Below are 12,845 nucleotides of genomic sequence, written 5' to 3'. Positions count from 1 at the left end.
ATTGATGATGTGGGCGGGGATGTAAAGTTAATACAGGCACCTGCTCTGTGGTCAGTGAGAGAGACAGGGTGAAGCTGGGTCGCTGTATTTTTTGTTGATCGATGTTTCCTTTGATCACTTTGATTATGATATCAGAAGTTGGTCGTTCTATTTTGTTATTAAAAAGTTAAATGTAATTTTTGTGTGTCAGTGACCTCAGCGGCTCTTTTGTTGTCTGAAGTCACTACACATATAGAATAAGTTTTATTTTAAGATATTTACCAGCCTGACTTTGAACCAGTTCTGTAGAACGGCTCCTGTTCTAAATGACACACATATATATATATACATATATATATATACATATATATATATATATATATATATATATATATATATATATATATATATATATATATATATATGTGTGTGTGTGTGTATAATATTCAAAGCATCCGCAGGATCCAGAGGTGTTGGTCAGATTATTGTGATTTTTCAGTTTCAGATCTCTTGGAACTAAAAAATGAGCTGACAGACTCCTTCTTTCTAAACCTCATCAGTATTTTGAGGCCATTTCAGCCTCCTGCTCCACTTTGAGCTCATTGGTTGATTCTCCCTGATTGATGCAAATGAAGCAGCTCAGCTGCGCCTCCCTGCGTCCACCGTGTGCTGCTGCTGCTGCTGCTGCTGTGTGGAGGAAGAGGAGGAAGAGGAGGAGGAGGAGGAGAGACACGACGGGAGAAACCATCGACAGCGACTCAGACGCACACAGACGGAGCAACGACATGAAAGTAGCGCTTTGTTTACGTCCCTCACGTGCCTGCAGATGGTGATGATGATGATGATGAAGAGGGTGCATCCTTTTCATTCGCATATTTAAAAACGTGGCGTGGGAGGGGGGTGGCGCAGGATTTGCGCTGTTGATTTGTCCTGAATTTAAAGAGAGACTCAGCGGTGTCGCGTTTTTCTAAAATATGACGCTCGCCAGAAAGCAGGTCGCAGAAATCTGGATGTTACCATGAGAGGAACCGGCATGGACCTGCTGTGGAGGATCCTCGCAGCTCTCAGCTTCGACTGCTTCAAAGATTCATCGTCGTCAAGGTGAGCACTGATCGATCAACCTCGATTTCGTCTGATATCATCTTTAAATTACCAATATTCTTAAAATTAATCCAATGACACCATAACCTGTTTTCCAGTCTTCAGTGAATCTACCTGCGCATTTTTCTGTCATATTTCCTTCTGTTTATTATTTTTTTTAAATTCACCACTCTGGTTAATCATCACTGCAGAGGACACGAACTCATTTCTTTTTGAAATGTGTTGTCAGATCTTTACATGTGATAAATCGGTCAGAAATAGATTTTCTATGAAATATCCTCCCTCACTTCCCGGTTGTTATGACAACAGGTTTTTCTGAGTCATTATTTGCGCTCATTTTATCCAGCCTTGTCTCAGTAAAGACCAGCTCATGTTACACAATTTAAACACGGCTGATCTGAAATCAGTCTGCCTCGTTTGCTGCGGATTCTGCATTTAAAAGAAAATATGTCAAATTATGACAAAATGTGCAAATGTTCAATTTCTCAGAACCCCACGTTCTTTTTTTAATCCAACCAGCAGCCTGAACCCAAAGACTCGTCATTTACTGTCAGAAATGACAAAGAAAGGCAGCAAATTCTGACAGTAATGAAACTGGAACCAGCAAATGTTTGACAACTAATATACACAACTTCCAGACAGTGGATCTGAAATCAGTTTGTCTTGTAAAGTGAATCTTCTTTAAAGGGACAGTCCAGACAGATAAACAGATCTACAGGTTAAATACAGATTGTTTTGATTTTGGGGTGAACTGTTCCTTTTAAAGAGGTAAAGACTGTGAAACAGTTTAGGGTCCAACCGATACTGGACTGGAGGCTGATGCTGATATTAGGGAGTAAAAACTTAATAATATTGATTATATCTGATATTCTTTATGCAGAATGTAGAATCTATACATAAACACTTTTTTTGCAATGATCTCTTCACAGTAGTTAATTCTTACAACGAGGAGGCGAAACGTTTTACTGCTGAACGATAAACTTTATCAGGTCACAGAAACAGTGAACTCTTACTGGTATTTAAAATAATTCTAACTACAGAAACACAGTTAAATATATACTCTGTGTATTAAATCTGGTTTATTATTTCCTGTTTAATTTCACTGTAAACTGAAGATATTTTGGTTTTGGATTGTTTCTCAAAACACGCAGTTTAAAGACATGAACTCTGGTTATTGATTAATCTGCTGATTATTTTCACGAATAACTGATCAGTTGTTTGTTTATAGAATGTCAAACAAATTGTGTAAAATTGTGAAATGCTGAATTTCCCAGAGCCCAAAGTGACGTCAACAGTCTGAACCCCACGACTCTTCATTCACCGTCATAAATGAAACAGAAAAGCAGCAAATCCTCACATTTAAGAAGCTGCAACCAGTAAATGTTTGACAGTTTTGCTTGAAAAACGACTTAAACAATTAATATATTTTCAAAATAGTTGGCAACTAATTTGTTTTGATCAACTTATCGATTGTTGCAGCTCTATGTGGAACATTGTGTAGCTTTTCAAATGTTTTGTGAAAGTTTAACTGACCGATCATTTTACAGTGAAAGTCACTGTTAATTGCTCTCGAGTGTTAAAGAAAACAAAAGTGGATACAGGTGAGACGTGTCAGCAGGGATAACGTGCGTAACTTTATGCTCAGATTACTAATTTGACCAGATAACCTATAGAAATTTAAGATAACTGCTTTTAATCTTTGTTAGGTTAAATGATCTTACCTGTTGATGCGATCAAATATTTCTTCATATCAAAGTATTTGACCCCTGTGATTCAGTCGGATCATTTCTCACACAAAAACAAGGCACGGAGACGAGACACTGATTAATTGGAAAAATTAGGTTTGTCATCTTGAGTTTTCCTCTTTGGTGCACAGAGGCTGAACCAGTCTTATACACTGAGAAACGGTGAATCTGAAATCTTATCAAGTCCAGGAGTATTAACATAAATGATTGTCCTGCACCTGAAAATGACCCAGAGGAAGACAGAACCATTAATTTATACAACTGAATCTGTGATCAGGCTCCAGACATGATGAGGTTCAGTTGGCAGAGTTACAGACCCACTGCACATATTAATGAGGAAATCACAGCTCCAACGCCCAAATAACAGACTGTACCTGAGTCCAAGTCTGAGACAGAACAGACCGTCTCAATCTAAAGGAAAAGATAAATGTCAGCAGACTCACACCTCCACAGTTTGAAGTATGGAGCAATCGCTCAGCTCCTCCCTACCTGCCATCATTCCAGGTCTAGTTTGACCAGTTATTGATTCCCTGGAACAAAAGGCTGATCTGTTTCAGTTTGTCTAAAGTGCATCGTGTTTTTAAGAAGGCGTGGTTTAAAGTGTCACAAAAATCTCCTCGTCTGTCTTTTTCCATCAAACGTTCTCTTGTTCCAGTCTTTCTAATGTGAAGCTTTTCCGTTTGTGTCCTTGAATAAATTGAGTATATTTGGGTTTTGACACTCAGTTGGACAAAAAAAGACATCTTAAGACGTCAGCTTGTTCCTAACTGGACGTTGTCACTGTTTTCTGGCACTTCACAGACCCACTGATGAATCCATTAATCAAGAAAAGAATTGGCAGATTAATCAATGATGAATCATCATTAGTTTGCAGCCCTGATTTGATTTGTTTGCTGAAAACTTTAAGCAAATCTGTTTTAAAGAGGAGCAGCGTGGAATAAAATGATTCTGTATAATAGAGCTGAAACAATAAGTCACATATTTCCATTTCCCTTCAAATTAATGTGCCCAGTTTAAAATATTACATTTCTTTGTTCCTCGTCGTCTCAAAAGTGAGTTTTTCTCTGTTTTGTTTAATGGTATATTGAATATGTTTTGGGTTGTTTTTCAGACAGAATATTTAAAGAGACATTGAAATGACATTTTCAATATTTTGTGACAGTTTACAGGCTAAACATTAACATCAACACTAATTCTTGAGAACTGGGACAAATCATGTCCTCCAAAAAAAAAAACCTTTAAAAATGATTAATGCAACACTCATTAATTCCATGTTTTTGGGTGAAAATGTTGTCTTTAAGAATTCTAAAATGTTTTGGTTTGCTTTTTTTAATTTCTAAACTTAGAATCTGTGCCAGACTTAACCCCCACAAAAGAATCCACAACTTAAAAATGTGTTAAAAGTCTTCAGAATCTAAAACCAACACCTACAAATGACATAAAGATGATTATAATTGCAGTTTTATACTTGTTTTAAAATCTTTTTTTAAATGAAATGTAAAATGTGTCTCAGATTTCTGTCAGCTTCATCAGATTTTTACATAAATATGATTTAATCTGGTATAAAACGGTTAGCTTCACCCCAACGACCTCTGTGTCAAGTTTTCCTTATTTGACAAATTCATTAAATAATATCTCAACCATAACATGTCGACTCTGTAGTTCTTTTAAATCGAAGCTAAATCATTACGGTTTAAAATGTGTATTTTGATTCACATTAAGAAAAACTGAGCAGCAAACTTCTAAAAGTGAAGCTTAAAAATACTTAAGGCTAAGAAAACACAGCAGCTCCTGTTTTCAGGTGATTATACATTAATGTTCTATCTAATAAAATCTCCAGACATCTGGACCTTTAAGAACAGTGAAGGGAAAAAAAGGTTTTTGACGGGATAATCTTTCTAAGTTCCTTAAGAACAAGACGTGGCAGTAATGTTAGATAACTTGCTAACACAGTGTGTATCTTGTGTTTAGAGCGCATCAACAATCTACTGATTATTGAGTCTCGTTCCAAGTTCATCAGGCAACTTTCTTTTTTTGGGTCGACCACAGATATCCAACCAAAGTGCTGTTAGTTATTTTTCTCCAGAATCACTTGTAGCACCTTAAAACTCACCTGGAAGAAAACAGAAATGTTTTTAATCTCATGTACAACATGAGGTTTGCTGTACTTATGCCTCTTGTGGCTAAAATGAGCATTACAGCAACAAACACAAAATTATCCTGACGAGTTCACCTGTTTCACACATGGTAAAAAGCGTAACTTAGAAAAATTATTGTGGCAAAATCTTTCCTATCTCAAGTCATAACAATAGTTTTAAAAAAAATAATTAAATGGACTTCTGCTGTATCTTACCTCTCAGGGCTTCCATATTGAGTCTATAAAATGTCAAAGTTTAAAAATATCCATCAAAATCTCGCAGAGCCAGTCTTAAAGTGGACTGTTGTTGATTCAAAACTCAAAGATATTAAATTTACAATCGTATAAAACAGAGAAAGAGCAGAAATGCTTGGAATCATATTTGGCATTATTGCTTGAAAAGTTCTTTAATCAACCGTTCCTTAAGTTGACTGTTCTTTTCATCTCTTCTGGCTCTCTGACTCTCTGTGATCCCTCCCTCCCTCAGGTCTCCCACCAAACAGAGCTCCAGCCAGGCCGGCAGCCTGGAGAGCAGCTCCCTGACCGGCTCCCTGTCTCTGGGCCCCGACCTGCCGCACTGCCAGTGTTGCATCTCCTACGAGGCCCGCCTGAAGCGCCTCTCCTGCAGACACCTCTACTGCGACCCCTGCTGCGACCAGATCGTCAACCTGGCCTTCGAGGACATCGAGGGCCTGTCCGACTACCCCTGCCCCATGTGCAAGTCCATCCGGCAGCTCGGAGGCCTCGGCCCGTCCTCCTCCGGGTATTTCTACGGGCCCTACGGCATCCTGCAGCAGCAGCAGTGCACGGGGAAGGAGCACGGGAGTCGGTGGGGGTGAAGTTGTAGACTCTCAAATCTTTTCTGCAGCCGTGAGCTGGTGAGTTTTTAAAGCACTGCCTCTGCCATGATTCCTCTGTGGTGACATGGACTACAACTATGGCCGTCCTACTTTACTCTCTGTCGTCTGTGGTTATCAGGTGAAACGTGAGAATGCATGACACTAACATCCATTGGTTTAGAGTGCCAAACTGCATCTCAGTAGATGGTTGAAAACTTGCATGTCATAATAACAAATGTAGAAGAGAGGAATCTTTATATTTCGGTCCATTTTTTTCCCCCAAAATGTGGTGAAACAACATGAAGATCATTCATATATTTTTTCAACAGCATGCAGGTTTTCTACCTACTTCTGTCTAAAAACACTGATATGTTAAATAAAATGCGAGACCATGAGACCAAACCGGAGCTTTACATGAGTTTAACTGTGCAGTAGATATTTTGTAACATTTCCTGTCAGGCGACTTCTTACTTTGTACATTTCCTGTGAAAGTTTTGAGCATTTTGCACATGATTCTCAAAGTGTTTTATTCTGACTGTACATATCATGCAGGACGGTTGGATTTTAATTCTGTTGTACAGTGCCATGCTACTTTTTAAGTGTTCCAGATCATATGTAAATATTTATTTTGTTAAAAAATAAAGTTTGTGAGCTGTGTACGAGAATGGGTTCCTTTGTTTTTGTTCATGAACACGCAGCTGAGAGTTTACGAACTGATAACACTTTTTTTATTTAACAGGATCAAAACATGCTGATACAAAAAAATATTTACATCTGGCAAAATTTATGATGTTCGTACCAAAAGAAAAAAAAATTAAATTACACAATGATACAGACCAACAGGTGGAGCAGGAGATCTAATGTTCCCTGCAGGAGGACAAAGATGACCTTTAGTTCAGCCATGAATACACAAACTGCAACAGAAACTCTTCCAACTGATCTGGTCTCATAAATATGTCATTTACAACACAGAAGTCTTAAAAATCAGAGACGGGAAAAGTATTGAAAAATACTTAAATCAGTGAAGCTACAACTGTCCGTTGCTGCGCATGTTAAAATACTGATTTATACATGTCTTCTTGTCTGATGTCCACAATCAACCAGAAACTGTTTCACATTTTACTGAATCAAACTTCATGAGTTAGATTCAGTACAGTGAACGTGCAAAAGGAAATACGTGGATCAAAATGACAGAGTGGGTTTGTTTTCTCGAAATATCTTTGTAATAAAAGCAAATTTATTTGAAATTGTACTTAAAAGCTAACATGTTTAAATGTAAGTTCATTATTGTCAACATTTATGTTGATTTGTTACAGTTTGGCAGTCGTGAATATTTAGACAGTAATATAAAATAGCAATTTTATGTGATATTTAAATAATTATTTTTAATTTTATGTTAATCTGTGCTTATATACAACAGTATTACAGTATAAACGGCTTGTAGTGATCACAGTTACAGGGATCAACGGCGTTCGGGACAGAATCATTCCTTTTAAAATACTGTTTAAATAAGTTTTTAAAAGTAATCAAGTAGTCTTTGCATACATGAAAGCATGAAACTGAAAATCCTTTCAAAAATGGTTATTCCATTTTCTCTTTTACTCGAAAAAGAAAAGTCATTTTCTCTCAGTGAATAACTTGGTCTCCAAGAACTTAATAAAAATGACCGAGTCAATAAGGTGCAGCAGCAAAAAACCAGTCAGCTCTATTTTATATACTGTACTATAGTGTATTTAAATTATACACCGTTCAGTAATTTGAAACAGCTGTGGGCCTACAGTCAATGAAACTCAGTAAATAGGGAATCATTACTTTATATTCATGTTTTAAATATACAAATGTTAATTAGTAACGAGTTTAATCCACTTCTGATGATCAGTTTGACCCGAACAGAAGTCGTCACTGTACAAAGTTTGAGAGGAAATATAGTGATGTTAACTGAAATGATTATTTTAGGAACCAAACAAGTAGCAGCACATGAATAAAAACCTGTGAACCACCACTAACATCTCTGAGAACTTTTTATATGTTACAGAGGAGACTTTTATGAGGAATAAACATTTTCTGTTCCTTTTTTCTCACAAGAATTGATTATTTTCAACACTTTCCCTTCGTATGATTCTTTAAGACTTTCTCCCTCCCATTCAGAACATATTAAGGACAGAAAATCAGTAGAGTTTGTTCATGTTGCAGTTTGTGAGAGGTTGACCCACACTTTTTGGTTAAAATGTCTTAACTACTTGTGTTTTTTCTCCATGGAAGAGAAGTAAATGCATTGGCATCACACCTGGAAAAGCTCTGAAATTGTAGCTGATATCAACGTGCTTTGATATTGATGTGATGAATATTTACAACAATTTAATAATTCATAGTGCTATCAAGTGAGGTACCTTTTGACATGAGAGAAGGTCCGCATCAGTCATTCGTCGGACAACTGTTAATCCTGCCTAAAACACGCTTTTCAGATACGTAGCGGTGCGTTTTCATTCGTCCGTGGGAGTGACGCCAGTGCATCTACTTGACACCCACATCATGCGAACGACAGCCTGTTTGGATTTAAAGGCGCAGGACCAGTTATCTCCCTTTGTGCTTTTAAATACAGTCACACACTTCCAAGTCCTTGACCTGAATGCTGGCTGCATACTGATTCACCAGCAGGCAGGAGAGAAAGATCAAATGAAAAGTAAACAGGAAGAAAAAAAACTTCCCTTCAACACTGGTACCTTTTCAAGGTACGACGATCAAAAGGCAGAACAGAACAGGGATGCACGATACACAGCAGGACTGATGAATCATACATTTCTATTATTATTTATTATTCTGATAATAATATCTGATTTGTCAGAGAATTTAATTTGAATTCTTAGTCAAAATGCTCTCAAACACTAAGTATATTTGTAAAGAAAGAGTCAGATCTGTCCTCTGCAGAGCTACAGCCATTAATAAATCATGTAATAGGCAACTATTTTGAAAACTGATTAATCAGTTGAGTAATTTTCTAAGAGAAAATTTCAGCTTCTTAAATGTGAATATTTTCTGGTTTCTTTACTCCATTATGACAGTAAACTGAGTATCTTATGAGCAAAACAAGACATTTGAGGACGTCACCTGAGGCTTTAGGAAATGTTTTTCACCATTTACTGACATTTTATAGACCAAACAACTAATCGATAAATCAAAAAACTAATTGATTAGATTCATCACCACTGAAAATAATCGTTAGCTGAAGCCATAGTTCTTTGTTTTTGTTGGAATAGTGAGCCTTTCTTACCCTCAGGTGTGCAAAAACAACAGGTTATATGAACTTTTTAAAATGTGAAATGATCAGTTATTGGTATTGGCTGAAAAAAATCTATATCGTGCATCCCTAAGAAGTTTGTATTTTTCCATCCCACCAAAAAATAATGAAGAATTCTCAAAGTAATACTACATTTTGGTAAGAAATTGCACTCATCTACGTCTGACATCAAAAAATGGACCGATAATGGTCAACAATACATGAAAAGATGAAAGTTTAGATGCGATTATATCAATAAAGCCCTGAAATTATGTCAGTCATGCAGGAACTGGATTATACTGCCGTAATATGCAGTGACACATACAGGCTAACGTAACACTCTGAACTGAATATAGGCCTCTCGCTGCTCCTGTGCATGCAAGTGGAGAGATATGAGAGCAGATACCAAAATAGCTCTCATGCCCTAAATTCCACATTAAAGTCACTGGTCACAGCACCTGCAGTTAAAAAAATGACAGTTCTCAAAAATGATCATTTTCCAGACGATATTCTACTTTTCTGTTTGAAGCAGAAATACAAAAAAGACTAGGAATCTGATGTCTTTTTGCACATTAGCATGACATAATAAGACTTAAAGGGCTAGTTGTAAAAAAAAACAGTCTTGTTCATGCAGACGTGTAGCCTGACAGTCCCAGGGGTCACAGGTCAAATCCAGCGAGGAGCACTGAAGAACCACCTCATCCCACCACTCCGTCCGTCCCGCCCAGTCACTGTAACCCAGTCTGGATAAAAAGCTAAAAAAAGAAACTGCAAGCTTCCTTATCTTCTTGAAGGGTGACATTATTAAAATGTCCACTGCATGTTAAGATACTGCAAGATGTGCTTCTCACGCTCTGTCGGTCAAGAATCTTCAGCCCTTATTCTTTTTGTCTTTGTATTCATCAGCGGAATATTGAATACTAAGATTTTCTTTACAAATATACAAAACGGTTGTCACATTTTTTGAATACAGTACAGATGATAAGTAGCAGAGTGGAGAGCTCCTGCACTGATTATTTCATTCTACTGCAGTTCACTGTGGTCCAACTAAATCTGGTTTACACCTTGTAGTCAAGCAAATATGGCGTGACAGGACACACACGCCTGGATCTCCTCAGTACAGCGAGGGAGTCATCAGTGACTTGGTAGTACCCGGCTGAGATGAGGAGCAGATCTCAGGAGGCTATCGAGGACCCGTTGCTCTTAGGCAGCTTGGCGTTATTGGGTGGTGGGTAATAGCGCTGGTCAGGACGGGCCTCTGTGTGCCCAAACAGGAAGGTGTGCTTGTTGCTGCCGCTGCCATTGTCTTTGTGGGCGGGCCTGGATGGCGGAGCTGAAGCGGGCGGAGGGCCCCTGGAGGTCTGGTGGTTGGTAGAGGTAGGAGCGGGCGCTGCTCTGGGCACCGCCGTGCCCTGAGGCCTCAGCGCCGGGAAGAGGAAGGTGCCGTTGTTGGTGTTTTGGTTCAGGTTGGCGTCGGTCCGCCGGGGCTCGGCCATCTTGGTGGGTGGGTTCGGATCCGCGCCGGCGGACGCTTGTGCCAGTTTGTCTTTGAGCTGCTGCACCTCCTGGGCTAGCCGCTCCACAGGGTGGGGGTGGTTTGCGGAGACGGGGTGGGAGAACGCCTGAGGATGGAAAGCAAACATGGTCAACTTCTCCCGCAGCAGGTGGTCGATAATTTAACTTCTTCAACCTCAACTAACCCAACAGAAGATTTATCACTCAAATCATCATTAAAGAATAAGTCTTTTATTATATTATTATTATTTATTATATATTGTTCAAATCCCACAAGAAGACGAGAACAAACAGTTAATTTATCCTACTAATTATTGTTTGTGCAGCCTGATGTTTTGAAGCTTCATCCGTAACACGGGTCAACATTCAATGCTGCTCAGCTTTTTCTCTTTTTTTGCATGTTACGTTTCAAACAAAAAATTACTGTACACAGCAGATATATCATTTTATAAAGAACATTTTTTAAAGTCATCATTTTGATTTTGTTTATTTTTTTAAAAATATGGCAAATATTGTATCGTGGACTTTTTATCGCGGTATCATATCGTACCTTTAGTTTTTAGTAACGTTACATCCCTACAATCTAATCCAACCTAATCCAAACTGCCCTGCAACAAATGCTGCGTCCAACCTGAAGATTAGAATATTCAGTGTTTGTAAATGCTTTTGTCATATCAAACTCTTGACATGACACGAAACAACTGTTATGTATAATACATATAAAAAAAAGCAACAAACTGACATTAAATAAGAGGTAGACTGGTTCTTGCCTAAGACCTCCAGATAATGAAACAGGCAGGGATCAGACTGTTGTTTTAGATCTAAGCTCTAATGTTCACTGGTTTCTGAATGAACAGATATCTTGTGTCAGTGCCACTAAGGGATTTTCTTGACCTGGAGTTTAATTGTGTGTGAAATCGAAGGGAAAACAATTACACAAAAGTACAGATTTTATCCTAATCTCCTCTGTAGGCTGTGAACCTGAGCTGAAGTTTTAGCGGTTTGATAGGTTTTACTTGTTTTTCTACAGCTCCCTTTAAATAGACGAGTGCACCCACCCACACAGCCCTCGACTATTCTTAACATCACCATGGGGACTGATAGACGAGGCAGACATCACAGAGGCTGCAACACGTCCATATTGGGAGATCAACAGCTCCGACTAATCTGCACATCAAAGAGACGACGTTAGAGGATTCAGACGACATGATGAGGCTGAACGCAGCAGAGACGTGAAGCCTCCCGGAAGTGTTATTGGCTAAATTTAATAAAACATTTGTGGAGGATGTTGCCCACATGTACAACCCAGCGACACACATCCGCACTTACACACTTAACCCTGTTATATTTAAAATAGATAGCCTATGATTAGCGCTGCCTGTTCTGTACGCTGATGCATCTTTTCCTTTGTCTGCCCTGAGACTGATGAACAGCAGTTTCCTGTCAGAAAAGGCTGACAGCAAGGGAAATAAATGAAGATATTCTAAAAGTAACATACACTTGATACAGATGTTTTTAGGTGGACTTTCTTTTTTTAAGAGGCTAAAATACATTGTGCTGCTGAACCTCTCCACAACACTTCATAGCTCAGCGTCTGTACTGGTACTATCGATCGATAAGCACCTCATACAATCCCCACTTCAAATCATCTGAACTATCCCTTTAAATGTGGACGTGTTTTTGTTTTTATCATCTGGAGACCCTTAGGTTGTGAAAAACAGCTTTAAGCAAAGAGGGCATCTTGAAATCATCCTTATGGAGCCACTAAGAAAAAGTGAACGTGATCCTGATTGTCAGCACAATCCAGTCAGTGGAGATATTGGAGAATATTTTTGTTGAGTGTCTTCAGTAGTGATTCACTATCATTCTTAAGTAAGTGTCCATGGCACATTTCCAACATACCTGTGCATGGAGCGCCCCCCGGAGGTAGCACTCCCTCCACAGACCCATGCAGGGCCCCATGAGGAGGGGCAGTAAAGGCTCGTAGGGGTCAAGTGGTCCTTGAGGTCCGGAGGTGGAAGTGAGGCCATGTGGGAACTCGGTCAGGGCCCAAGCTTTCAGCAGCCTCTCCAGGCCAGGCACGTTCTCGGAGGACGCCGCCCTCCGGTGGCTCTTCTTGTAAACGCCTGAACTGCTGCTGCGCCAGGGAAGCAGGTTAGCGGGGCAGGAGAAGGTGCCTCGAGAGAGGAGGAAGACTGAGCCTGGGATGGTGTCAGCCAGCTGGAGGACAGATGTGGCAGGAAAAAATACCG

The 12,845-nt window shown here is 39.1% G+C and overlaps 2 protein-coding genes across 2 annotated transcripts in view; one reads left to right on the top strand and one right to left on the bottom strand.

Moving 5' to 3' along the window:
* The first annotated feature begins 470 nt into the window (after positions 1-470).
* Positions 471-7,469, top strand: LOC146322243 (uncharacterized). The gene is made up of 2 exons (XM_084725799.1): positions 471-1,080; positions 5,450-7,469. The coding sequence occupies exons 1-2, from the start codon at positions 998-1,000 to the stop codon at positions 5,799-5,801; spliced, it is 435 nt and encodes a 144-aa protein (XP_084581925.1). The 5' UTR covers positions 471-997; the 3' UTR covers positions 5,802-7,469.
* A 2,540-nt stretch (positions 7,470-10,009) lies between these two features.
* mtmr11 (myotubularin related protein 11) overlaps positions 10,010-12,845 on the bottom strand; it is a 42,774-nt gene continuing 39,938 nt past the window's right edge. Inside the window, exons 16-17 of the mRNA XM_084727671.1 lie at positions 12,496-12,813; positions 10,010-10,700 (exon numbers count right to left, since the gene is read on the bottom strand). Coding sequence (XP_084583797.1) covers positions 10,254-10,700; positions 12,496-12,813 — 765 coding nt within the window. The 3' untranslated portion in view covers positions 10,010-10,253. The remainder of the gene's footprint in view (positions 10,701-12,495; positions 12,814-12,845) is intronic.

Source organism: Lutjanus erythropterus, chromosome 9 (genome assembly GCF_056507025.1).
Source record: "Lutjanus erythropterus isolate fLutEry1 chromosome 9, fLutEry1.hap2, whole genome shotgun sequence".
NCBI lineage: Eukaryota > Metazoa > Chordata > Actinopteri > Lutjaniformes > Lutjanidae > Lutjanus > Lutjanus erythropterus.
Note: the sequence above shows the minus strand (reverse complement) of the source record. Positions and strands in the feature narration are given on the sequence as shown.